The sequence below is a fragment of the Anopheles coustani genome, chromosome 3 (assembly GCF_943734705.1).
Source record: "Anopheles coustani chromosome 3, idAnoCousDA_361_x.2, whole genome shotgun sequence".
Classification (NCBI taxonomy): domain Eukaryota; kingdom Metazoa; phylum Arthropoda; class Insecta; order Diptera; family Culicidae; genus Anopheles; species Anopheles coustani.
In genome coordinates, this window is record NC_071288.1 from 43,689,969 (window position 1) to 43,714,557 (window position 24,589).

The following is a 24,589-nucleotide window of genomic DNA, read 5'->3' on the forward strand; positions in this document are numbered from 1 at the left end:
GAGTTCCTGAAATTGAAGGGCATGTTGTGTGACGTATATTGTGACCTATGTTGTGACGTACAAGAATGGAATCTTTGTTAAATTCGCGCCTTTCTGTACGTCCTCGCGCGATGGTGGAATCAACGTTTCACAAACGCGAGATCTCACCCGGTGTCTCTGCCGGCTCACTACTCACGCTGCTTTTCGGTTCGATGCTCCATTCACCCGTCGCTGCTCGTCAGTCTGTCAAGCGCCGTCGGGCGGTAAACATTGATAAGCGAGTACTAGCAAGCGTTACCCAAGGTTGCCTGAGGTTTCCTCCTACAAGCACAAGTATCTTCCGGTTACTGGCAGTTCCAACCCGTTCCCACACGTTCTGCAATCGATGGTAAAAGTGTCGATATTGTGTGTCCAACAGATCAATCGATTCTCTCAAACATAGTGAAAGTGCAGCCAACCTTATAACAAACTTCTAGCTATTCAAACACGTTACAGCGTTGACAGTTCGCAAATGAAAGTATATTCAACCCCTTCAAGTGCAAGTGTTGTGTAACGGAGAATCGACTCAACATGTCCGATTCGCCACTCCGGCGAACGGTCCGTTCACCCAAGACCAAGTGGATGAGGACGACATGCCGTAGATTAGCGATCTACCGACGTCATCCTCGGCAAGTACGCCAAACTCTGCAGCGGTTCATGTCATATTCAAAAGACCATTGACGTCCACTCTTCGCAATCATAGTGGACAAAAGTAAACTATAGCTCCGGTCAACAAAGGGCAGTCACTTTTTGCCTCTGTTTGGCAAATAACTGTCTGACTACTTCCCTATGAAACTAGTCGGTACTACTCTCTAAGCATTCCTTGACATAGGCTTGTTCTGCAAGAAGCCATGCTTGAGGAGGATGTCTGTTAATGCCAATTTCTTGTCACGTTGTTTATGCGCTCCCCCAGGCCATCCGATGATGTTTATGTCCACGTACCCGGAAATGTATTTTATCGATTTTTCTTTTACTGAAAGTTGTGCTCCTTCTCATCGCCGGCTAAAAATGTTTGATATTTAAACATTATTGATAACGATGTTGGGCCTTCCCCCCCAAAAAAGGGGAAACACGCGATTTTTCTGAGAATTCTAATCACGAACAGGGCCACTGCTTGAATTGCTGTAGTTTAGTTCCCGTCCAAAGCTCATACAAAGTCCACAATGGTCGTTGGCAATGAATCGTCTCACCCAAACGGGGGTTAGAGCTTATTTTTGGCAACGATAAGACGTCGGATAAGAAAGATAGCTCCAGCTGAGACTGGTTTGCTGGGGTGGCAATCAACACACCGCGCAAAACCCGCCACGCGGGTTCTTATATTGTCCGAGATAAGACTAGCGAAGAATGCTGCAGTTCACTGTCAGCTGTATGATTTATTATCAGCCATGCAGACTGACTTCATAGACAATTGTGCCAATGCGCTGATAAGCGATGCGGTGCGATGGTTGCAGCGCGATTTGACGAATAATCCTGCTCGTCAATTGCACCTGTGATTGCGGTGCGGAACTTGGCTTAGCACGGAAATTGCACAGTTGCCCCAATAATACCAATAACCGATCGGGGGTTCCGGGTTCCAGTCGGTATATAGCTTGAGGTTCGTTTTACTACGTTTTCATTCGCAAATGATCCTCGGCCACGGTCGGCTGCCAACCCGGTGGATATCGACAGCGAGTTACTAGGCTTTACTTCACTTTACGACAGTGAGTTGTGCACACTGCAATCGGAAGTGACCGTGAAGAACGAGTTCTTGGTCGGTTTGCCTTGGCTTTAAGCATAAGTGCAGTATGCAAAGTGCATCGGGTACAGTGTTCTCAGTGCCGTTATGTGTGTTTGTGGCATGTCGTTCATAAAGTAGCCAACTGATGGTTGCAAGTCGACGTTGCCTTATCGATTGCGAACTTGTTACATTGTAATGCTGGAATTCTAGTTTCTTGTGGATCGTACTTATTTATTTACGAGTGTGATTATTTCCCTCAGTTGCGATTATAACCGTTGGATTGGAAAAGATAAGTGGTGCTTGTACCATCGATTAAAAATACAAATACGAAGTATAGAGTGACAACAAACAGTGTTAAAAACACCCCCCTGTATTGCACGTGAAGTGTTTCCCTCGGTCACGTCTTCTTTGGCAACGAACTCCTGCTAACGATTGGCCACAGATGGGACTGGTTTGGATGGGCATGCTGCAGCTGGGCATGATATTTGGCGCCACGTATGGTATCATCAAAAGGTAATCAATCGCTCGAACCCCAAAAACATACTCGAGCAACGAAAATCACTAACGGTGGGGCCTTTTTTGCCGGAGACGGTTCCATCAAAATCACATTCAAATTTCCATACCACGTTTCGCTGCCGAAGGACGAACAGTTTAACGTTAACAAATAAAGGGTGTTAGACGACATCTTAATTCCCTTTGTTAAGTTGCTTTTCTTTCCGAAATGGTTATATTTGGATCGACGGTCTCTCACTCCATCATCAATTGGCTCAACAAGCAAAGGTCTGGCAAGGGCAACAGCATTTATTTAGCTCAATTACACCGTTTTCTCGCTCTCGGCAGAGGTGAATCTAACGCTGGGACCCTTTTGTACACGTTAGAGTGTCACCACCGTGGGCGTACGTGTGAATTTTGTGAGTTTTTTTTACAATGTGATGATGAGTCAAGTTCAAATAAATTTAGGTCAATGTTGCGTCGTGTGGTAGTTATTTTATTAACGTGGAAAATGCGACCAACACACACGACAAGCAAATGCAACAAAAAAACCTCTACTATGAAGCACTCCAAATGCACTTCCATGTTGGAATGTTAATTGGAGAGCGTAAAATTGTGATTATAATTCAATACTAGCGCTCTAATGAATGAAATGAGCTCAAAATGAATGTTCAAAAAATCAAATGTACCACCTGAGGTCCTGAGGTATGCTTGTGTTGAGAGTTGGCAAAAAGTTCTTGTGGCTTTATTACTAATCGAACCTACCGATCATTAATTGCATCGAATGTATCAAGCACAATCTGTTTCAAAATTAGATTTGTGGGTAGAATTCAACCACATATGTATGCATGAAATCGTGTCAGATTGAATTCGATCAAATTATTTCACACTCAGAACAAGTTTGACAATGACAGGTTCAGAACATATGTAGTCTAGGATTAGAATGAATTTAGAAAAGAGGAAAGCTTTTAGGAAAGCAAACCCAAAGTTATTTATCAAATTGGCGAGCCTTAATCCGATCGAGTGAGTTAACAATTAGATCATGTTAGTCAACGATAGCATCAATGCCTGTTTCAAAATTAATTTGTTGGTATAATTTAACCATAAATTGACGTAACTGATATCTCACCCTTGAGATCCTTGATTGTTGCTCAACATTTTCGTTCAAATCCAAGCAAATGCATTGTGATTAGTTTTAGTATCTTGTTTTGTATATCCGTTAAAAGCCTCACTTATGGAAAAAATAAATACAAATATGTTGAAACAAACAGCGACAGGATAAAATGCCTACTTCAAAATTTTGAGTTTTTCATAAAGTGTCTACGCACTTTGGAAAAATTAGATCGTCTACACCTTCAAAATCTGATGTAAAACATTCCAAAGCCCATTGAATTGGTTCTGAATGTCAAAGGTACACATTAAATATAAAAATGCATTTATTATAATTTATTTTTATCCTAACTATACAAAAACTAAAGTGGGCACTTTATCTTGTCACTTTATTTTTCAACACATATTCTTTCGTTATTTTAATCTGACTGTTTTATCACTTATCTATAAGTGATTCTTATAAAGGATATACAATAAGAGATGCGAAAAGTTATCGCAATGCATTTCGCAATCAAGACAGGATCGTAATCAAATATAGTATATATTCTTGTAAGCATAGTATAAGTTAAAATGCTAATCGAACAAATCTGTCAACGAGCTTTTCTATACATCAACGTATGCATAACAACGTGCTTGATCAAATGAAGTTACAATTTGACAATGTTTGCAAATGTCCGAGACATACCTTAAACAAATGCAGTTGGCTGTATAGCATTCAATCATAAATTAGCATATACTAACTAGTAGACCACACCGTGTTAGCATTACCTCCAGTCATTTTTCAACATCCTGTCAGATGGATTATATAATCCATGTTGTACTTGATTTAGTTTCAAAGGCTATTTCTAGCTCAGGTTTTCCGCTTGGTAGCATTATTGGACTTGGTGATGTGTTAGAAACAAATGATATCTACACAAAATTCAACTGTAGCACATTGTATTCTTTAAGAAGAATATGCAAAATCCCGTCGTAGCGATACAGATGAGACAACTAAGGTAATACGACGCAATAAAAAAGAAAAAAAATGCAATACCAGGAGAATAGCTGTGAATGATCATAACTATAGTTAGGAATAAGAAAAATAAATAAGTTTAGAACTCGACCCTTTTATTTGAACACTTCCATCTCCGTTGTAAACTTTTAATATGAAGTAATGGACAAAATCGGTGTGACAATATTATCTTCTTCATCTTGCTTGAACACGGGAGATGTATGTTTCAATATCCCAACAATGTTGTCGTAAACACTAACCGTTTTCACAATTTCTTTTCCGGCAAACAGGAACTCTTACAGTCGAGGAGGTGTACAAAGACCGCGACCAGTTCGCGGCACTGGTGCGCGAGGTCGCGGCCCCTGACGTCGGCCGGATGGGCATCGAGATCCTGTCCTTCACGATCAAGGACGTGTACGACGATGTGCAGTACCTGCAGTCGCTCGGCAAGGCGCAGACGGCGAGCGTGAAACGAGACGCGGACGCGGGCGTTGCCGAGGCGAACCGGGACGCCGGCATCCGGGAGGCCGAGTGCGAGAAGAGCGCCATGGACGTGAAGTACTCCACCGACACGAAGATCGAGGACAACGCGCGCATGTACAAGCTGCAGAAGGCCAACTTTGACCAGGAGATTAACACGGCGGTAAGCGGGGAGACTTTTCGAGGGAGAGGGTGGTAGTACCGGGACTAATTTGGCGTTTCTAATTCACAGAAAGCGGAGTCACAGCTGGCGTACGAGCTGCAGGCGGCCAAGATCCGCCAGCGAATTCGTAACGAGGAGATCCAGATCGACATCGTCGAGCGTCGCAAGCAGATCGAGATCGAAACGCAGGAGATCAACCGCAAGGACTGCGAGCTGTCGGCGACGGTGAAGCTGCCGGCGGAGGCGGAAAGCTTCCGCGTGCAGGCGATCGCGGAGGGCAAGCGCACGCAGACGGTCGAAGTGGCGCGGGCTGAGGCCGAGCGCATCAAGAAGATCGGTGCCGCCGAGGCGTACGCCATCGAGCAGGTCGGCAAGGCGGAAGCCGAGCGGATGCGCATGAAGGCGAATGTCTACAAGATGTACGGCGATGCGGCCATCATGAACATCGTGCTTGAATCACTGCCGAAGGTAGGATTCATCCTTTTTTTTGCTTATGCATCAGTTTTTTCTTTGCCAAGCTGTAAGAATCGAGGTGCCTCCAACATACACTTTTGTTCGTTGGTTTTCCACGCGAATTTGTATAATTAATTGAAACAAAACTCGAGCACTACAACATGAAACACACTCTTCGAGCAAAAAAAGGAAACATATTCTTAACAAACCCTATATAATGAACTAAATCATATCGGTTTGTTTCTAATCATGTTTTTTCCATTTGTAGATCGCTGCCGAAGTGGCCGCCCCGCTGGCGAAGACGGAGGAAATTGTCCTGATCGGTGGAAACGATCAGACGACGGGAGATGTGGCGCGCCTCGTCGGACAGTTGCCGCCGGCCATCAACGCCCTGACCGGGGTCGACCTGTCGAAGGTGCTCGGCAAAATCCCCGGAGCAAAGGCATAATAAAGTGACGGACGCGAGAGTGTAACAGTTTCCGGTTTGTGAACGTGAACCGTGACGCGCTCCTTCTGACGGAACAAGCTGTTTTGGAACAAGCCTTCCGGAAGGACGGAAGGCACACAGCACACCGAAGCGATCGGTTACACAAACCAGGACAACGTGGAAAAACATACACATACACCCCAACACACAAACACACACACACCCAACAAATATGGATACACAGTTAACTTGAGACTATATAGGCGGGAGAAATTTGAAGCGTTTACTTTTCTAGCTTTACCTTTTCTAACCATACTTCAATGCAGTACGTTTCCAAATCGATATACGAGAATATATGAAAAGAAAACAAGAAAGAGACAGCATGCGAAACAAATAAGGATCATGGATATTCAAACGATATTTACAACTAGCGTAACTTGTTTCAGTTAATTTCACTCTATTATTGCGTATATTACTTTCTTAACCTTTCTGGTTTGTTTTGGGCTATGGGTATGAACATTTAACGGTACTTTTGTTGCTTAGCTTTAAGTTATATCTTGTTTAATCGATATTTTGTTAAAAATCATATGCTTCCCCGAACCATATTTAAGAGAGGCAGTTAAATTTTCTTTTGTTAACCGTACGTTTGCGTGTTTTAAAAACCCCACCTTCACCTCCAGAATGAGTTAGCAAAATGTCCAACTTGACACGGGATCGTGACGAGGTCAAAATCGACCACCAGCAGAAAGTAAAAACTAGCAAAACTGTTTAAAGTCAACCAAATATTGCAACCTTTGGGACTAGTACACCCTTTAATGGTTAAACAACTCAAACACTTTTTTTCTCGTAACACAAACGCAGGGTAATTAAACGCGCAAACGGTGGTAGTTTTCGTTAGGTACAGATATTTTTCTCGTATTATGTTCACCCAGTGCACTCGTATGTTATTCGTTTGGATCTTTTATCTCACCTCCTTGTACCTTTTTGCCACACATCCCTCGTTATTCGCGAAAAGAAAAAAAAAACGATACCCATCTTTTTACGGTCTTACAAACGGTTACAAGCAAACTAGCAAAACATAAATCGCTGCGAAACAATTTTGCATTTATAAACCTATATTTCCAAACATCTCTTTAAACCCTGTGCGAAAGAGACGCAAACATTATTCAATTTAAACTTTCAACGTGACGTTCGAACTTTTAAATGTTTGACAAGGCAGAGAAAGAAGAAAGGAAAAAGCAACACCAAAAGTTTACTCTTACAATCGAATTGGCTAATTCTGGTGCGAAGTTCAATGTGGCAAAACATAGTTCAATGTGGAACAACATAACACACGGCACTGTTTTAAGTTCGCAAGCAAGTAATGTGGGGTAAAAATGGACAACATTTTTGGGCGAATCGAAGAGAGAGAAAAAAAAACAAACTAAACATTTATGTAACACAGTGTTCAGGTACCTGCCCCCCGTTAGGGACCGCACGATGTCGTCGTTCGTAAAACGTACAAACCCTAAAGAAGAAAAGTAGCAAACACATTTAAAAAAAAGCATCCCGTCGACATGGGCGAGACAGGACGGATATGTTATAGGACAAAGTTTATTATCCCCGCGAAGATAGTAAAATAAACGGCGAGCTAAAGTTTTAGCTAGTGTATTAACGATCTTTATTAGCTTAAATAGTTTTCGTTCCTACTGGGGACAGTTCTTTTTTTTTTAAACAAAATTTTTCGATCGTGTAAAGTGTAGTCAAAAAACCGCGCCACTCGCCCGTTTATACATGGTGGCTGATGCAGCTCCAACGCGTATCGGTCCGTCTCGTCTGGTCATCCAAACTATACACATGAGACATAAGATTCCCTAGTACCCACACGCTAGTCTTTGAGAGATTTCGTTATACCACTCGTACACTCAACCGCGTTACGTTAAGCGTTAAGAAACACGATTCGCGTACGATACAGATTTCTTAGACTCCTCCGCCCTCCGAAAGCAGGTGCTTTCATTTTCCCTTTTAAAGTGTGTCAACTCGTGGCTTTACTCGATGTCATTAAGTAATAGAAAGTCTCTCCCAGTTCAAGGATGCCATAGCATTAGCGATATAGAAGCAGAGCCCGGGATGCATCATTAAAACATACCAAATGTATCCCCAAACCAAACACACTCACACACATACATACACAAGTACATCTGTATAAATCCAAACAAACAAACATCACGATCGAGCCTAGAAGCGAATCGAACCACGCAGACGTTTTCTGTCTATGTAAAATAGCATCTTTAGCATCTCGTCAAACTATCCATCTCTTCCATAAAAATCTTCTTTGCTGAACCAAAAAACAAAACACAAACAAACAGACAGCCAGAAGTATCCGCTTGCGTGTAGCGAACTGTAGAAAGCCTCCTCTAACAGAGTGTACCGAACGTAGCGGTAAAGATCGCGATAGGTGGAGACAGGCACAGCTGAGTGAGCAGCTTTCAACTAGCGCCAAAGTATCTTTTCCTTCTTAGACGCGGTCCCCCGCTCTCGTCCCGTCCAGCTCTCCACTAGGAATAGGTGTAATATTTTTCTTTTCGAGCTCAGAATTTTGTAGAATGAAGCAACAAACAAACGGTAAAACATAAAAACAACACAATTCAACCCAACAAAGATCAACAGACAGATCAGCTACTGGTGGAGCAAGCGAACAAATAAATGGAGCAAATGTACCCACATACCTAGCTAAAGCAGAGTAGTGAAGTAGTGAACGAAGCAAACCTTAAAGGAGAACAACTAAAGTGAAACTAAAACTGTAGACAACAAACGAACGGCGTGTGCGTAGTGTGTAGCTCTAGCCAACAGAAACGTGACGTAAAAAAAGGGAAAGGAAATTAAAAACAAGAGAGAGCGAGCAGGAAAGAGAACGAGGGATAGAGAGAGAGTTAAACAACAAAACGTAAAATCAGAAAAATGTATATTTTTTATACTCCTTATATAAGAAGTAACTATTGACGGTAGCGATGGCAAAACACGTTCAACACGCGAGGCGGACAACGGGTGGAACCGTACAAAAAAAAACCCCAAAATCCAAATCCTACAAAAAACCAAACAACCACAAACAAAATGGACAACAGAGCTACTAATGGACAAAAGGGGAAAAAAAAAGTTTCGAACACACTGGCAGTAGGCATATGGTAGGGCTGTAAAAGTATAGAATTGAACGATGGTAGAAGCGAAGGAAGAAATGCAGAACATAGGTGCTTGAACGTAAAACTAAAGAGAAGACATAGTGAAAACTAGCAATCTGTTCAAATCAAAATCACAGAAAAAGTAATTCCGAAAATTTGCCAACAGGATTCAACTATGCTAGTTTTCTTCTTAGCAGACGGTAATTGTTTACTTGGCTACTAGACGATACTTGTTGTCCGTTTCAAAGAGATGAGCATTTATTCGCGAAACAAATGTACCGGTTTTTGTGGGATCACGTTCGCAATGAACTTTTTTTCGAACTAGATGACACTCCCTCTTTTATTAGAAAAGGGACTCAGTAGGCGTGCGGAGGCATTTAACGAAACAAACCGTTTCACCCGTGCTGGTTTAATGTTAGGTTGTCTTACTTTTTTTTGGGGCCAATTTAATACGCTCTAGCTCGTATTTGAATTATTTTTAATACGTGTAGAATCGGTTACCATCGCTTCAGTCCGTTTCACTGACCAACCGGAGAGAACATAAGAGTAGGGAAGGAAATAAGCACTCAACCAATAATCATCTCGCGACAAACATCGATCAAAGCAAGGACAAGATTCCGACCGACGACGGAACCACTAATTGTATCATCATAACAGAAGAAAAAAAAGAAAACAGCTAATAATACAATGTTACCATATGGCGTGGGGATGAAGTCAGATTTTGTTACACAACAGGAAGACGAAGATAAAACATAAGAGCACACCAGCGTGGAGAGATTCAAGGTTCAGATCAAATTGACATAACAAAATGTGAAAGTAAACTGCATCAGGTAAAGGTGGAATGACATCAAACTAAAGCCGCTCGGAAAGTATCACAAACAAACACTTTTGAGAAGAAACCAACATTATGCAGCAAATCAGGTTGATTGTGGACAAAAACGGGTGCAATGTAATGTGCACAGACAGGTTGCGTTTGGAGTTTGTGGTCGGTTTAGTTAAAGTCGATCCTACAGCACTCACCGCAGTCGTGTCCTTTGTCATTTCTACGCAAGAATATGCTGTGCTCCTTACCATTTCGATGTGTTGTGCACCTTACCATCCAAGTAATTTTTCTTACCTCCAGTAACACTAGTTTCTATAGTAACATTTCAAGAGAAACTTAAAAAAACACACACACACCACAATAAAATGAACCGATATCGATGTGAAATGCTTTCCCTCGGGAAATGGCTAACCTCTTTTTCGATGTTGCGTTACAAAATAAGGAGCCTAACAAACTGTGAGTGTACTTGAGATAACGCTGATATGCCTTCGTGAATGTTTGTGTCCCCTGTAAATCGTGTGGTTAACCGGAAATCCTAACCACTCCCGATCATGTTGCAATAGGTTAGGGGTTAAAATGTATAAGAGCAAAGCTGTGTTTGTATGAATGTGTGTGCATTTTTGTTTATCTTTTTCAATACTGCAATTGTCAACACCCGGAACACAAGATGGTACTATGCGAGGTCACAGGGTTTCGTTGGCGAATAACGGAAGTCGTTTCATCCATGTAACGGTTAATGTTTCACCTACACCAGAGCGAAGGGAAAACGCACGAATAATCATTAAATAGAACCCCCTGGAGATTACATTTCGAAACTTTTGCGTTTGCGAGAAGAAAGGCCACTTGTGGAAATCTCATGTTTAGAAAATATATAAAAATCCTGTCTGCTCTAGTATTTTTTCCCAGTCTTTGCAATGATTTAGCCATTAATCAACACGAATCGTTGTTGAACATCGCCGTTGTTTTATAAAGAAAAAAAAAGAGTAAAGTAAATATATAAGAGAAAACATGCCTGGAGGAAGCAAACATTGAAATAATGAAACAAAACGACACATAAATCAACATTGCTGTTTCTCGCGGTGGAAGCAGCAAACGTGTTAAGTAAACTCGCAGTAAACACCTACAGCAAATCTAACGAATTAACGAACGAACGAACGTGTGCCCCGCGTGAAAACCTCTTCCCGAAACCACGAAGCATACGAATGCGAATCGAACTTATTCGTAAGACCTCGGACGTTTATGGAAGGAAACATTCAACCCGAGAGAACCACGGAAATCTCACAAAACATTAAACTGAAAGCGTATATAAACAACAACAAAAAAAAAAGAATAAAACAGTACGGAGTTGTGGGAGGCGTCGTGGCGCGAACCCTGTATTCTGCATAACGGACAGTGTATATGAAGATGTTCTGATTTAAATAAAGTATAACTGAAGCGAATAAATGTAAAAAAAAGAACACGCGTGCATGGGTAAATATTCTTGCAATGGCGATGCGTTTGATTGTTCGATATTTGTTGTTCCCGATTTAAAAGGTGTTTTTAAATTGCATTTAGTTCAATTTCATTCTTCAAAATGTGCCAAAGGCTTCAAGGTGCGCTTCAGCCAAGGCGCCGGAAAGAGAAAAAAGTGTGGATGTAGGACACCTTCTTGCAATCCGTATCTCCTGGTGTTAAACATCGGAATCGATCAGCATTTCACGTAAAACTCGGACGCAAAATATTTCTTTTTTGGCCGTGTTCGTACCAGGGTCGCAGGTTTGATAGGAGATGCCATCTGGTGTCCCCAAAGGAAGCTGCGCAAATCCAACCAATCAGCGTCGAGTATTATGTCATCGGTGTGATAACGTTGGAATGGTCGGGCATACCAAGGGACAGAAAGAGGCCACCACTAATATTAGTGATCCACTTTCGGTTACCTCCTGGCGATCCTGATCTCCTGGTATGATCAATCGAAATCGCACAATATTCGCTTGATTTCGGACCGATTTCCATTGTCAATATTAGAATTTTTACATACAAGTTAAACCGATGTTGATCGCCATTTGCCACAATTTTCTGTTTTATTCTTGTTATTTAAAAAAAACTGATCAGAACTGTTGGGTATTTGTGAACTTACCATTCTCGATTTATGTTTATATAAACATAACATCGGAATAAGTGTAACGGTTCGGATCAAATTAAGAATTTGGTCAGTGAACATTTATATCGCTTGTTCTATATATATATTGTATCGGTACTTTATCTACATCCTGTTTGAGTTCCGCCTGACAAAAAATATTAATATTTCATTTCTACACATAATATCGCACTTAACCCTAAAAAAGAAACCCCCCACGGTTGCTACGCACCGCAGTTTTGGTAATTTTCTTGTGTTCTTCCCGAAGAGAGGTTCATCAATTGCATCCGGAGCACTAACTATAGCTAGCCTTCCGCGCACTCAAACGGCCACAGTGTGTGTCCAACAAACGAAGAAACACGTCTTCCCCGTCGGTCATCGTCGTTAACTGATTGAGCGGAAGTCATATCATTTTTCTATGGCATCTCGCGCTATTCTATCGGTCCTGTATACATCCGTCCTTGGCTTCGGTAAAGCAACGATAAACCCTAACTTTCTTACATTGTTCTACGAAACATTTAAAATGCTTTTCCCTTTTCGCTCGGCTTCAATCACACAATATCGCGCACACAATCAAGCACACATGCACACATTTCTGATTCATCCTTATTAGTGTTCCTCTTCTCCGTTTCCTTTCTCCACGAAGGAGTATAGTATGATTGATTTGAGCGTCGACTAACTCTATTTTACTTCGCCGGGAAAATTGTCTAATCGTGCACACTTTTGGCTGATCCTGGATGAGGAAAAACAAAGAGAGAGGAAGAGAGAAGGACAAGCTGCGATCGATATTCTAGCTCTCTTTAATCCAGGCAACAGTCAGGAGGCACCTTAAGCAATGAAATGTCAATTTAGAATATAAACATAGCAACCGGTTGCCGACCTTCCGCCTTGTACAGCTGTTTCGGGCGAACCCAGGATCTGGCCTGTATTCACCGTTTTGCTTAAGATTAATTGATTAAGTTGTGTTAGCTCAAACTGTTCAGCAAGGAGTTGGTGGTCTTTCACAAATCGCACTTTCATCTTATATTCACCACCACGCGTATGTAATACTATTTCATATAGCTTCTCCAACGCCTACTACCATCCGGTTTCGCGCTTCTTTGATTCATGTAAGGTATTTTTACGGTCCGTTGACGCGTTTTTGTTTTTCTTCTTAAAATTCGACTACTGCGATCTACTTTCCTTCTTTTCTGCCTCGCTTGCTCTTACGTTAGTTTATGGTCACTTTCTGTTTGTTGGTTTCGCCCTCCTTTTTCCCTTGGTCTCTGGATGCTTGGTCTTTAATACTAGCGTTTCTTAGCTTTTGCACATACAAACACATACACACAAAGAACCGTATCCTGTCCGTCGTGTGCTTTCTGCACGGAAAAGGCAGGATGCTGAACGAAACTGGTTGTTTCGTCGTCCAAGGTTTGAGGTTTGGTTCCTTTCCATGCGAAGAATTGTCATATTGAATACTAAAATGCTAGCGTCTACAAAGTAAAACAAATTCTCCTCCACACGGGACCCGATCGTCATGAATGGATTTAGGCGGCAATGAGCGATTTTCCGGTGCTTTTCGGGCCGCCATTGTCGTCGTCGTCGTCGTTGTCATTATCGTCCTCATGGTTGCCTCGTACCGGGGACAACGTTGTCCCTTGTTTGTTGTTCAGTGTTTCCTTTTCGATTTCAGCTGCCGCCGCCTCCGCCGCCGCCTTCCGACGCTTCTGCCGGTTAATGAACGGCATAAAGCCCCACAGGGCAGAACCACCGAGTAGGATAAATCCGAGCGCCGTAAACAGTGGCTGGTAGCGTCCCATCTGCTCGAAGATAACGCCACAGATCGGTGGCCCAACGAGCTGCAGGATACCGTTCACGAACAGGCTGATACCGTAGGACGAGGTGAGCCGCTCGGTACCGAGCATGTCCGCCATAATGACCGCCGTAATGCCCACGTACGTGCCGGACGCTAGCCCGAACAGCCCGCAGAACACGCTGACCATCGTGTAGTCGCGCACCGTCGGTAGCAGCGCCAACGCCAGCCCGCTGATCGACAGGCCACCGACGAAGTACCACGTCTTCGGGATGAGATTGGTGTCGGACAGGGCGGAACCACCGATCCGACCGACCAGATCGAGCGTGGACACGATCGAGAGCAGGTAAGCAGCCAGGCTTTTGTCGAACCCGAGCGAAATGGCGTACGCCGGTAGGAGGATGATGAAATTCGTGTACCCGATGGCGTTGGTCGAGTTCGAGATGAGGATCACCAGGTAGGTGGGATCGGAAAGCAGCGAAAGGTCGAAGAATGTCTTTCCCATGCTGGCCCCGCCACCGCTCGATTTGCCATCCTTCTTCCCATCAGCTCCGCCGGTGCCGTCGGCGATCGTGCCGCCGGCATTCGTGGGGTCATCGTCACCACCGGCGGCATTCGACTTGCCACGCGTTACACTCCCCCCGAACGAACGCAGCGACAGATGGGAGGCAAACTCCTTCGGTTGGTGCGTGGACAGTGTGCTACCGTGGAACGGCGTGCTCATGTACTGGAAGCTGCTCGTCGAGGGTGATCGCTTTGGCGCTCGGCCGGATGCCCCCGTCGTGTTCGATGTCCCTCCGCCGTGCCCATGCAGCCCGCTACGAATCGAGTTCAACCGGTTCAGCCGAAAGTACGACCCGAGCCCGGTCGAGCTGTCGTTCGGCGGAATCGAAGTCGAGCTGAGCTGACTCGTAAAGGTAAGGTTCCGGTGTTCCTCCTTGATCGGTGTGCTAATCTTCCGCTGGCGGCGTGTGCTCCCTCCATCGCCGCCTCCACCACCGAGCAGCTCCTCTTTGTCACGCCCGTACGAAACGGGGACGGCCGCCGCCGAGACGCTCCGGGCGAACCCATCCAGCAGGCCGTTCTTCGGATTGAAGCGGAAAATGTCGGGCGATTTGTGCTCGAGCGTTGGCGTCGAGATGGTTGGCGTGTCGTCGCCCATGATGGCAAACTTGGGCTTCTTGCTGCCTGCCGCCAGCTGGCGCGTTGATGATTGCCGGGCAAGATCCGGATCCTCCACTGCGCCCGGCGGATCCGTATCGTTCGATTCGCACTCCTCAAGGATGGTGTCCTCGCCTCCACCACCTCCGGCACCCCGGTGCACCGTGGCAAGGGGTTCGTTTTCTTCGTCGAGCTGCGGTAGGATACGCTTCCGGACGCGCTTCATGTGCTTCTCAACCGGCTCGTAGAAGATGGCCGCTACCCAGACGTTGAGCGTGATGCCTCCCATGATGAGACAGGCCCCCCGGTAGCCGTACGTTTCGAGCAGAAAGCGAAGCACCGGCGGCAGGATGATCGACCCGAGCGCACTGCCCGAAATGCACAGACCGTTCGCGAGGCCCCGCAGGCGCACAAAGTACGACGTCACGATGTAGACGGTCGGCGGGAAGGAAAGGCCAGCGCCCGTCCCGACCAGCACGCCGTAGCTCACGTACAGGTAGTTGACCGAGGTCGCCCAGTAGGTGATAATCATACCGACCGCCGCGAACGTCCCACCGACGATCGTCACCGTGCGGTAGCTGTACTTCACCGACAGAATGCTGGACAGCGGACCGAGCGAGCTGTACAGGAAGTAGCACAGGGCCGGAATCCAGGCGGCGGCCGACGGTGACGCCTGGAACGCTTCCAGGAACTCGACGAAAAGCACGCCGAAGCTCTTGATCGTGCCCGGCACGAGGATGTTGACCAGCATCGAGCCGGCCAGCACGAGCCAACCCCAACCTCCGTCCGGGGGCACCAGCTCGTAGTCGTCCTCGTTCGTCCCGTCCTCCGGATCGAGCTCCTTGTTGTCGGGCGCCGGTCCTCCACCGTGGCCGTTCGGTTGGAAAGTGCTGTTCGAAACGCTGCGACCGAACTTTACCGCACTTCCGTTGCGGGGCAACAGCGCCACGGTACCTCCATTCCTTTCGCCCGTCTCGTTGGGGAGTGTGCTTTCTTCGGCCGCGCTTACGGGTTGGTTGCGGGCGGGCGAGTTTTCCTGTGGCACCAGCACCAGGGCCGGCGGGTGCACCCTATTGAGCGTGTTTGTTTCATCCTTCACTGTAGCGATGGCTGGTGCCGGATCTACAAGAAGAAAGGAGATAGTAAGTATAAGAATTAAACTTGTGTGTTGCATAACATAAAGAGATTTTCTTTAATTTTCTACACCGTCTTCATACTTTTAAACCGCAACCGTAAGATTTTGTTATTTTGCTTGATTATTCTTCATGTTTAATAACGGAACAGAAACAAAATAGAACAATTAAACTTCGGTGGAATTATTAGAAATTGTATTCGCAACAACAAATTACAAATCGTGATAACGAACTACGTTATAGCCAATACACGAACCTTCCGTGTACGCAGCCTGTTGCTAACACTAAAGAGCCGCAGCCAACGCTCTCCCCTTGTTGGAGAATTTTGAAGGCAACCTGTGCCTGCTGTGTTACATGGCTTTTTGTTGTCTTTTGCTCCCCAATTTTAGGGATTTCTAAAGCAATACACAATTTGTCTGTAGCAAACAAAAATCTAAAAAATACTCTTGCGAATAATATTAATAATATATTTTGAAAATATTGATATGGAAAATTTGTAAACGTTTAGGTAATAAAACTAACGTTAACTGAAGAATAGAGAACGACATAAGTAGACCAAACTCGTGCTATGTGCGAAACTCTTAACAAGTGTTCATCGCAGCCAGCAGTGATTCGATGTGCATTTTCACACCACACAACATCAACAACAAAACGTAAACAAAGCATGTGCGCATGAGCCAGCGAAACCAGTCGGTTCCGGTTCCGCCGGAGAAAAAAACAACAACATAAAGGCTCTCTTCGTTTCGTTTACATTTGCGTACTTCACAAGTTAACCGCTTCCTTTGCTTCGACTGTTTGCGCGAAGTTCCGAACAAAGTGGATGGATTGGAAGATTCCAGCCAAGATTTGACACCTCCCCGGATGATGTCCGGTCGGTCAAAGATGCCTCCGCAAACCGTTAGGTAACACAAACAGTACAGAATCTTCCGTTTGGAATGTGCGGATTAAATGTGATTTGGATCACCACATTTTTTCTACTAATAAGAGTGCACGAAAAAAAATAACTCAAACGACAAACCGTTGACTTCTTTTGTGGGTCAGACGTAAATAATGCACACACTCCCATCGCGCCCGATGACGACGACGTACATTCGCCAATTTGACCGCGGTTTCCAACGAGATGGAGGTAAAAATACTTGCGACCACGAAAAAGAAATGTGAACGTGATCGTCCTCCTCCCCCCCCCCCCCCCTCTCCCAGGCGTGCAGTTCACCTTCGGACGTGTCGACGACTAAATCGCTCAGACAACCTTAACCTTGTGCGCTTCGCCGTTGGCTGACGGAAGATGGTGTGTCATCCAGGGAGGGGAGAATAAATTCACGGTATGTGCAAAACTTAACTGCCGATCGGAAACGGATGGACAGCGCGACGTGGATGGTCAGCAGTACACGCATTGGAAATTGGAAAACCCGTGAGCCAGTTTTGGACACTTGCGTTCGTGAACCTGTATCGTTGGCTGGGGCGGCATCACCAAAATAGACCGACGGTCAAGCGATGGACGCATCACTTCCATCGTCAGTGTGGCACACGTCCGAGTGAATGTCCAAAGAAAATTTGACGACGAGGATTTTTAAAAAGGGAACGCAGAGCTGAGCACAAAGAGAGGCGAACGATGGTAGTAGATAAGACGGTGCTATTTTTATTCGTTCCATTTGGCGTTTCCCTCTTACATTCCCAATGATTCCTTCTTTCCATCTTTAAATGGAAATGGTTTAAGTATAGACATGAGGACACCTTAGCCCATGGGATAAAAAAAGCTTCAGATGAACTTAATCCTTTCTATCTCTACCCCATGGTAGAATACTTCATCTAAAAAAAATCGCTCAAATTTAATAATGTCCCCAACCACGCTCCAGCACTTCATCACACTAAATCAATAAATGTATTTCTTCTGATGCCTTGCCTCCCCTGCTCAGTGGCAATCAGCTGATTCACGCCTGTGCAAAGCCTGTGAGACGTTCCACACGCGATTCCAAAGTTCACACAACACGCAACTACTTAGACGACCAAGTGTTTGCAAGCAAATGGTTTCATGTTTCTTTGCCACCTCCCCTCCCTCTCTTGCCAGCACGAGGCGGCATCTTGTTATCAACGGCATGCCCGCATCACGTCACTCGGGGAGACAAAATTGCGCCTCACCGTTCAGCTTATTGCATCGTTGATGGGGGCATAATGGAATTCTTATCACGCCACTTTCCTGCGAACTGAAAGTCAAGTAAATAAAGTTCAACGAATTGCACAAACGTGCTTCGTAAATACGCGCAGCCGACTACAATCAATCCGCAATAATAACAACTATCCGAAAGTGTTATGGCCTCTACACGACTGTATGGAGTGTGACATGGAGTTAGAGAATTGAAAAAGAATTGTACTTTTAAACTAAACAAACATACTGAAGGAGTTAGGAGAAGAAAATTGAAGGTTGTAAAACTAACGAGTAATCATAAAATATGCAGCAGAAAGCAAAGATCGCGGGAAGAATCCAAAACACTCGAAAAGTTATCATACAATACATATATAAAATGTCTAGATTTAGGCATGACATTAACGGTGGTACTTTAAATTTTAAAAAGTTTATCTACTCGACAAACAAAAGGATGCACCATTGAAGGAAGTGAAAATTTACAGAAAAAAGCGTTTCGCATATATTGAGGCGTTGTGACTCTTCGGCACTTATCTAATGATTAAGGTAACCAAAGAAAGAAGCCAAATTTACTTGTTTATAATTGATTAAGAAATTTTTCTATTCGATTTTCGACAGTTTTCATTCCTATATTTTAAAGCAAGAGTTTTGCACGTCACATTTTATTATAAAATTAATTTCCAAGAGTTAATATTATACGTAAAATCATTTCCCTTAGTTTGTTATCAAAATAAGACAGGTCCCAGGCAGAAGGGCAACGTTAAACAAACCTTAAATAATGCGAATGACAAATACCAGGCAATCCCAAGTCCTCGAGGAAAAAGACTCCCTGCAAAGACCCCTTTGTTTATCGATTGCACGATAGCCCGGTTTGAAGGCCAGCACTATCTTCACCGCTCGGTCATCTGTATCTACGGTCAACTGATAACGTTTGTTCCCCGGTCAATCAAGTGACCAATTGAGCAGACATGCGGCCCCCGCCAAGGGACCGATTCGTAAACGTCGATTTTATCTCCGACCATCCGCGTGTTACGCCGATGGCGACTATCTCCGGGACCGGTTGGTTATTAGACAGCAAACACATCCGCCTGTTGCCACGCTCTGATGATTATCAGGTCGATTGCGTGCAATGAGCCATCTCGTTGGAGACATTGATCAACGGTGGATGAATGCTGTGGCGAAATTTCAATGCCATCTAAGATCGCGCTGCGTACTTGGATGTCGGACACATGAAAAGCGGATGAATGATATTCCACAGCACGAAATGAACCGGACAGCATCACAAAACTATCATTATTCGTTCGCAATTACACTCAATATCGATTTCTTTGTGAAGGCGGAAGGAAAAGCACTCACAAAATCCGTCTGAATTACAATCTCTTCTTCTTTTTTTCTTTTGTTTCCACGCCCTATCGCTTCACGCCATCCAAAATGTGGGTTACGTCCTATAAATAGGGAAGCACGTCCTAACACGCTGCTTCCGTCCCGATGCATCAGCGCCAACAAAGTGGCACAAATTCGGTTCGGCAAAACGGTGTCCTGTTTATGCGCCAATTTTTTCCACTCAACCGGTTTCATTTGCCATTTGCCGTACCGGCTCGGTTACCCGTGGCCCACACTGGGGATCCTTTGAATACTTTTATGGCCATTTACATGACATTTACAACTTTTCGTTACTGTCCGTAAAAGTCATCTCATGGATGGGACACTGTTGCTACCTTTTATACTAACAACAACACACCAGTATCTACAGACACTGTCCTTGACCAACATTTACACCAAATAAGGTCGCGTTCGTAAGCACAAAATGTTTCGGGAGCCGCGCAATCAATCGTTGCTGTCCTAACCTAATTAGTTTGTCGCTTTGCTCGCGCGTGAATAACTTTCCCTTTCACTTTTACGCGTACCTGCACCGTCCTACGCTGTTAAAACGTGGTTTCATCTAACCTGAACCCGCAGCCGTCCAACTTATAAAAGGCGAATACAAAGAGTGTCCAACGAATTAAAACATAATCTTCAGACGTCATCAACTTTCAATAACGCCATTGCTAGGAGAATTAATTTCACGTCGTAGACAAACTTTGCAACAAAACAAACAACCGATACCCATCTGCGGTATTTGCGCCCTGGGACCACGAAAAGGTCAAAACAACAAATCAAACGTGCTCCAATTTTAACATTATATTAGACGCACTGCCCTAAAGGACCGGGCCTTCAAAAACGCGCCAACGAAAAACAGATTAATCATCGTCAACTATGGCGCACGAAGCGGGAGGAGGCGTAAAAACCAAGGAATTGCTCATCACTACAATCAACAATCGCTACTCTGCTCCAATAACGCGTACCCGTGGTCAGTGTTTCCTGGAACATTCGATAAGAGCTGCTGCTTCGGGAAAAGCAGTTGCCCACCACCAACGCCATGCGTCACAAGACAGGGTGCGTGTGTCTCGTTAGGGCCGGGCCAGCATCTTTAGCGCGCTGCTACGCCGTTTCTCAAGCTGCCCGGCAGCAATTCAATTGACCTTAATCATTTCGCATGGCACACTCGGAGACACATTTGCGTTCGTTCCCTTCAGCGCGGGTTGGTAACGCCATCATAACAACCTCGATGAGATCTAATCGAGTCATGGGACGCAAATGAATTTCGCCGGGATGTGTACGTCTTTTTCGTAGTGTGTATCTTGCCGGTGTGGTTCGATTGTCACGCAATAAGTTACGGTTTGGTTCCACGTGCCAACACACTTTTGAACTCTTCTCGTGCGGCAGGGAGGCGCTTGATTCAGTTCGGGGAACTGGACTGGTCCATAGGTAAACTAAAATAAACTCAAGAATGCAGATCGACGTAAGTGTCCATGCCAACTTACCAACAGTTTTCAGCCCAAGGCTTCCGATTTCATTTTGCTGATTGCCACCCTCCGGAGCCTGCTGCTGCAGCCCTTCATCCGGCTCCTGCTCGGGCTGATGATGCGTCCGTACCGGACTGTAGTCGGCCACGTGCGGCTGCAGGACCTTCCCACCCGCATCGCTACGTTCGAGGCTTTCTTCACCCATTACGTTGCTGCTGCGGGAAGATGGCCTAATGGCAGCCGTCGGAACGCAGGGCGGACGATTCACTGAGGTTGATGGGAGCTACTACTGACGAGTGGCGTCCGTGCGGCATGTGAGGTTCCTCCCGTGACGCCCACCGACCGGCCGTTGGGGGGCGCACAATGTTTCAACCGCTGTTCGTTGCCGGGTTCGGTGCAGCACCAGTTGCCACGCTGCGGACGATGATTCCATCCGGTGCCGGCTCGACCACACCACAGGATGTCCACGAGGCGGCGGTGTGGGAACTTCCTTTCCCCCGAGCTCCTTTTTGCCGGTGGAGCAGCTAATGTTTTCACTGGAAAAATAAGCGGAAAGAAAAAAGAATCCTGGTGAGTTGAGGGTTACACATGCGGATTTCTTTGAATAAAGAAAAACACACCGACAGCACGTGTTGTTCCGGTGAAATTGTGCTAACAACCAACTCTCGACGTAAGTTCAAGGAAGCCTCCCGTTAAAAAAAGGAGTCGTGTACAAAAAAAAACAGAAGCCAAACATGTCACCCTCAAGGCATCGGTGCCGCCGGATCCAGTTTTTCTTCGTAAATGCTAAAGCAAACCACGGGCCATAACAATCGCATCGCTATGGAAAAGGAAGCGCAAAGTTCATGCTTGCCCGTTTGCCTTTCCCCCACGAACGTACACAACTCTCCCCCGCCCTCTGTTCTCCGTTCCTTCCAAAGCTGACATTGAACAAGGCTGATAACATTTTCTCCTCCAAACGAACGTTACATACGAGCCCGGGGAGTGGAAGATATCGCGCCATGATGCGAGGCCGACTCGCGAGAGCAGCCGGCATTGCGACACAACTGCCGGCACTCCGAGGCGAAGATGTCTTACTTTCGATCACTAACACACTATGACACCAACCCACCCACCACCACTACCTTAGGCCTCTGCTGGCATTTGGCCAGCTTTACAACTAAGGCAAACCCACGAACCGTATCCACCTTAATGTCTAATATATGGCTCATGTGGCCAATTTGGCGCCCTCCCCGGACGTAAGCGCGCGTGTGCTCGTCAGGGGGATTTTTTTTCGTTTTAGGTTGGGCTTACGTCGCTAAGAGCCAAACTATGACAACGGATTAGCCTGCCCATAGTATGACAACGGACCCGGGGGTGGCGGTGATCTATCGGCGGCGTGCGGTGGACGAAACGGGTAAAACGTGAGCGTTTCCGTGAACGGAACAAGGACACAGCAGCGCAAGGTTTCGTTTTTCACAGCAGACGCACAAGGTTTCGTTTTTCGTACGGATGATAGACCGCTTGTTTCGCGTCCTCGGTGTGCTCAACCGTGCGGTCAGTGACGTCCTCAGAGGCGTTACCTGTACGTTAGTATATTTCTACCTAATTTTACTTCACATTTTAGGCAATCAAAATTTTATAATTACTTTTCCGCTGTTTTCTTGCTGAAAAATAATTATAAAATTTTCATATTTCGAAAAACATTTTTGTTATCGACCGGAAAATGAAAAAAAAAAAAGATTTTTCTGCAAACATTCCGGAAAAAGTAAAACAATAATATAATTGAATTAATTGCACTAACAGCACATTCTTTTATTCACTACAATATAAACCATCGATATGCGAAATGTAAGTAAACGACGACAATTGATGTAAATTGTGTAAATGTAAAATTGTAAATTCTTTTCGTATATTTTGCATACCAATTATTGTACTTTTTTTTACTGATTTAACAGGATTAATTTAAAACATTTGCTCTAATTAATGATGGATGCTTACGAAAGATAGCAATATCTTAGCTTAAACAAACTTTCCGCTAAATATCTTTGTTCTCTTAATCGGGCGCAATTTATGGTAACAAAAACATTTACAGTTACATGCCCAAATACTTCGATTTCAGTGGCTTGGAGGAGAACCAATTACAGTTACATTACAGATGGCAAGACCGGGCCATCCGCGCTGCAGCTGTGGCACACCGACATATTTGTAGTTAACGAAAGTACACCCTTTTTCATGTTTTCTTAAGAGGAAATTGTTTTTACATATTAAACAAATTTTTAACCAGCAAAGACCATTTATTTGGTATACTTTTCTGTTGTTTGATAGCTTTAAAAACCGCCTTTGACTATTGCCATCCATTCGTGTAACCAACAATCTAACTCTAGTTCTAAATTGTAACTCTCTTCATGAACGCAGTCTGTCGAAACATTGTTTCGAATCATGATATTTCCCACACGATCCTTAGGCTGTCAGAAATCTCTCAACAGCCCAGACGATGTTTGTCAAAAGATTTTAAGACGGATGTTCCGGGTCTTAGCGGTTGTGTACAGAGGATTACGACCATAGTGCCGCATATCAGGCCGCCGGTATACACTGTACGTATCTGTGCCAGAGCATGTCACCAGTTTCACCCAGAAACCATCCCGCCTCCCCGATCACCCCGAGACGGTATGTTTTCCAACCGATTCGTGGAAAATGACGAACTTCGCATTACACCTGTCACACGCGATTATTTACAGATCTATCTTGTTTCCTCCAGAGCACACCTCACGCTAGAGTCATCACCACCAAAGTACACCTCCCCTACGACGAAGACGATAGGAAACGATGATAATAGCAATACTAGGGTGATAGCACTGACCTTGGCGCTGCCACTCGATCCACGAATGTTTTTGTTTGCGGATTTTTTTTTTCTTCCCTTGCCGGACTTCCCCAAAGATGATGATGAACACGAGAAGAGCTGATAACGTATGCCTCAACGTCGGGGGAAAATACTACAACAAAATAAACCACCCCACCTACCCGAGGGTAGGTGTAAAATGTCGGCCAGTAGTGCCAGCACCAGAGCATGACGAGATGGTAATTACGCATCCCGGATGACGATGTGGGCTGATAAGAGTACGGTTCGTACGAGCAAGTGTTTGCATTCGTCCCGTAGGTGCGTGTTGTAGTTGCAAGAGTAGGTCAGCCACGTGGGAGGTAGATAAAATAATTGTCAGTACTACCTGGCATCCACGTTAGGCAACATATTTCGGGTAAATTGTGGTATGCAAATAACGCATGTTTAACGCTTCGTTATGCGACGCAATTCCGTGGTGTCGTGCTATTTGGATGGCATTCTGAACCCGTACCTTAGCGCACAAGGGCTTTCGACTTTGGAGAAAATAAACGAAATAGGAAGGTCTTTAAAAGAGAAGCACCAAAACGGTGGGTATTTAAATAAAGCCTTTTTCGACCATGCAAATATCTTAGCGCTATCTTCATTATTATTTTTTTCAATCATCAAACGCGTATCCAATCAAATTCATAACTCACTCGCAGTTCCATCGGGTCCATTTATTGTTTTCTATAAACGTTGCTTCACA

At 44.8% G+C, this 24,589-nt stretch overlaps 2 protein-coding genes across 3 annotated transcripts in view; one reads left to right on the top strand and one right to left on the bottom strand.

Annotated features, from left to right (window-relative positions):
- The window catches only part of LOC131258994 (flotillin-2), a 192,981-nt gene extending 185,657 nt beyond the window's left edge, over positions 1 to 7,324 (top strand). For both annotated transcript variants that reach the window (XM_058260400.1, XM_058260401.1), the window contains exons 5-7: positions 4,619 to 4,971; positions 5,041 to 5,439; positions 5,693 to 7,324. In XM_058260400.1, the coding sequence (XP_058116383.1) occupies positions 4,619 to 4,971; positions 5,041 to 5,439; positions 5,693 to 5,872 (932 nt within the window). In that variant the 3' untranslated portion in view covers positions 5,873 to 7,324. The remainder of the gene's footprint in view (positions 1 to 4,618; positions 4,972 to 5,040; positions 5,440 to 5,692) is intronic.
- A 4,713-nt stretch (positions 7,325 to 12,037) lies between these two features.
- Positions 12,038 to 21,516, bottom strand: LOC131261125 (uncharacterized). The gene is made up of 2 exons (XM_058263044.1): positions 21,042 to 21,516; positions 12,038 to 16,023 (listed from the first exon to the last, which is right to left on the bottom strand). Exons 1-2 carry the CDS (start codon positions 21,226 to 21,228, stop codon positions 13,475 to 13,477), a joined length of 2,736 nt encoding a protein of 911 aa, XP_058119027.1. The 5' UTR covers positions 21,229 to 21,516; the 3' UTR covers positions 12,038 to 13,474.
- Positions 21,517 to 24,589: the final 3,073 nt, after the last annotated feature.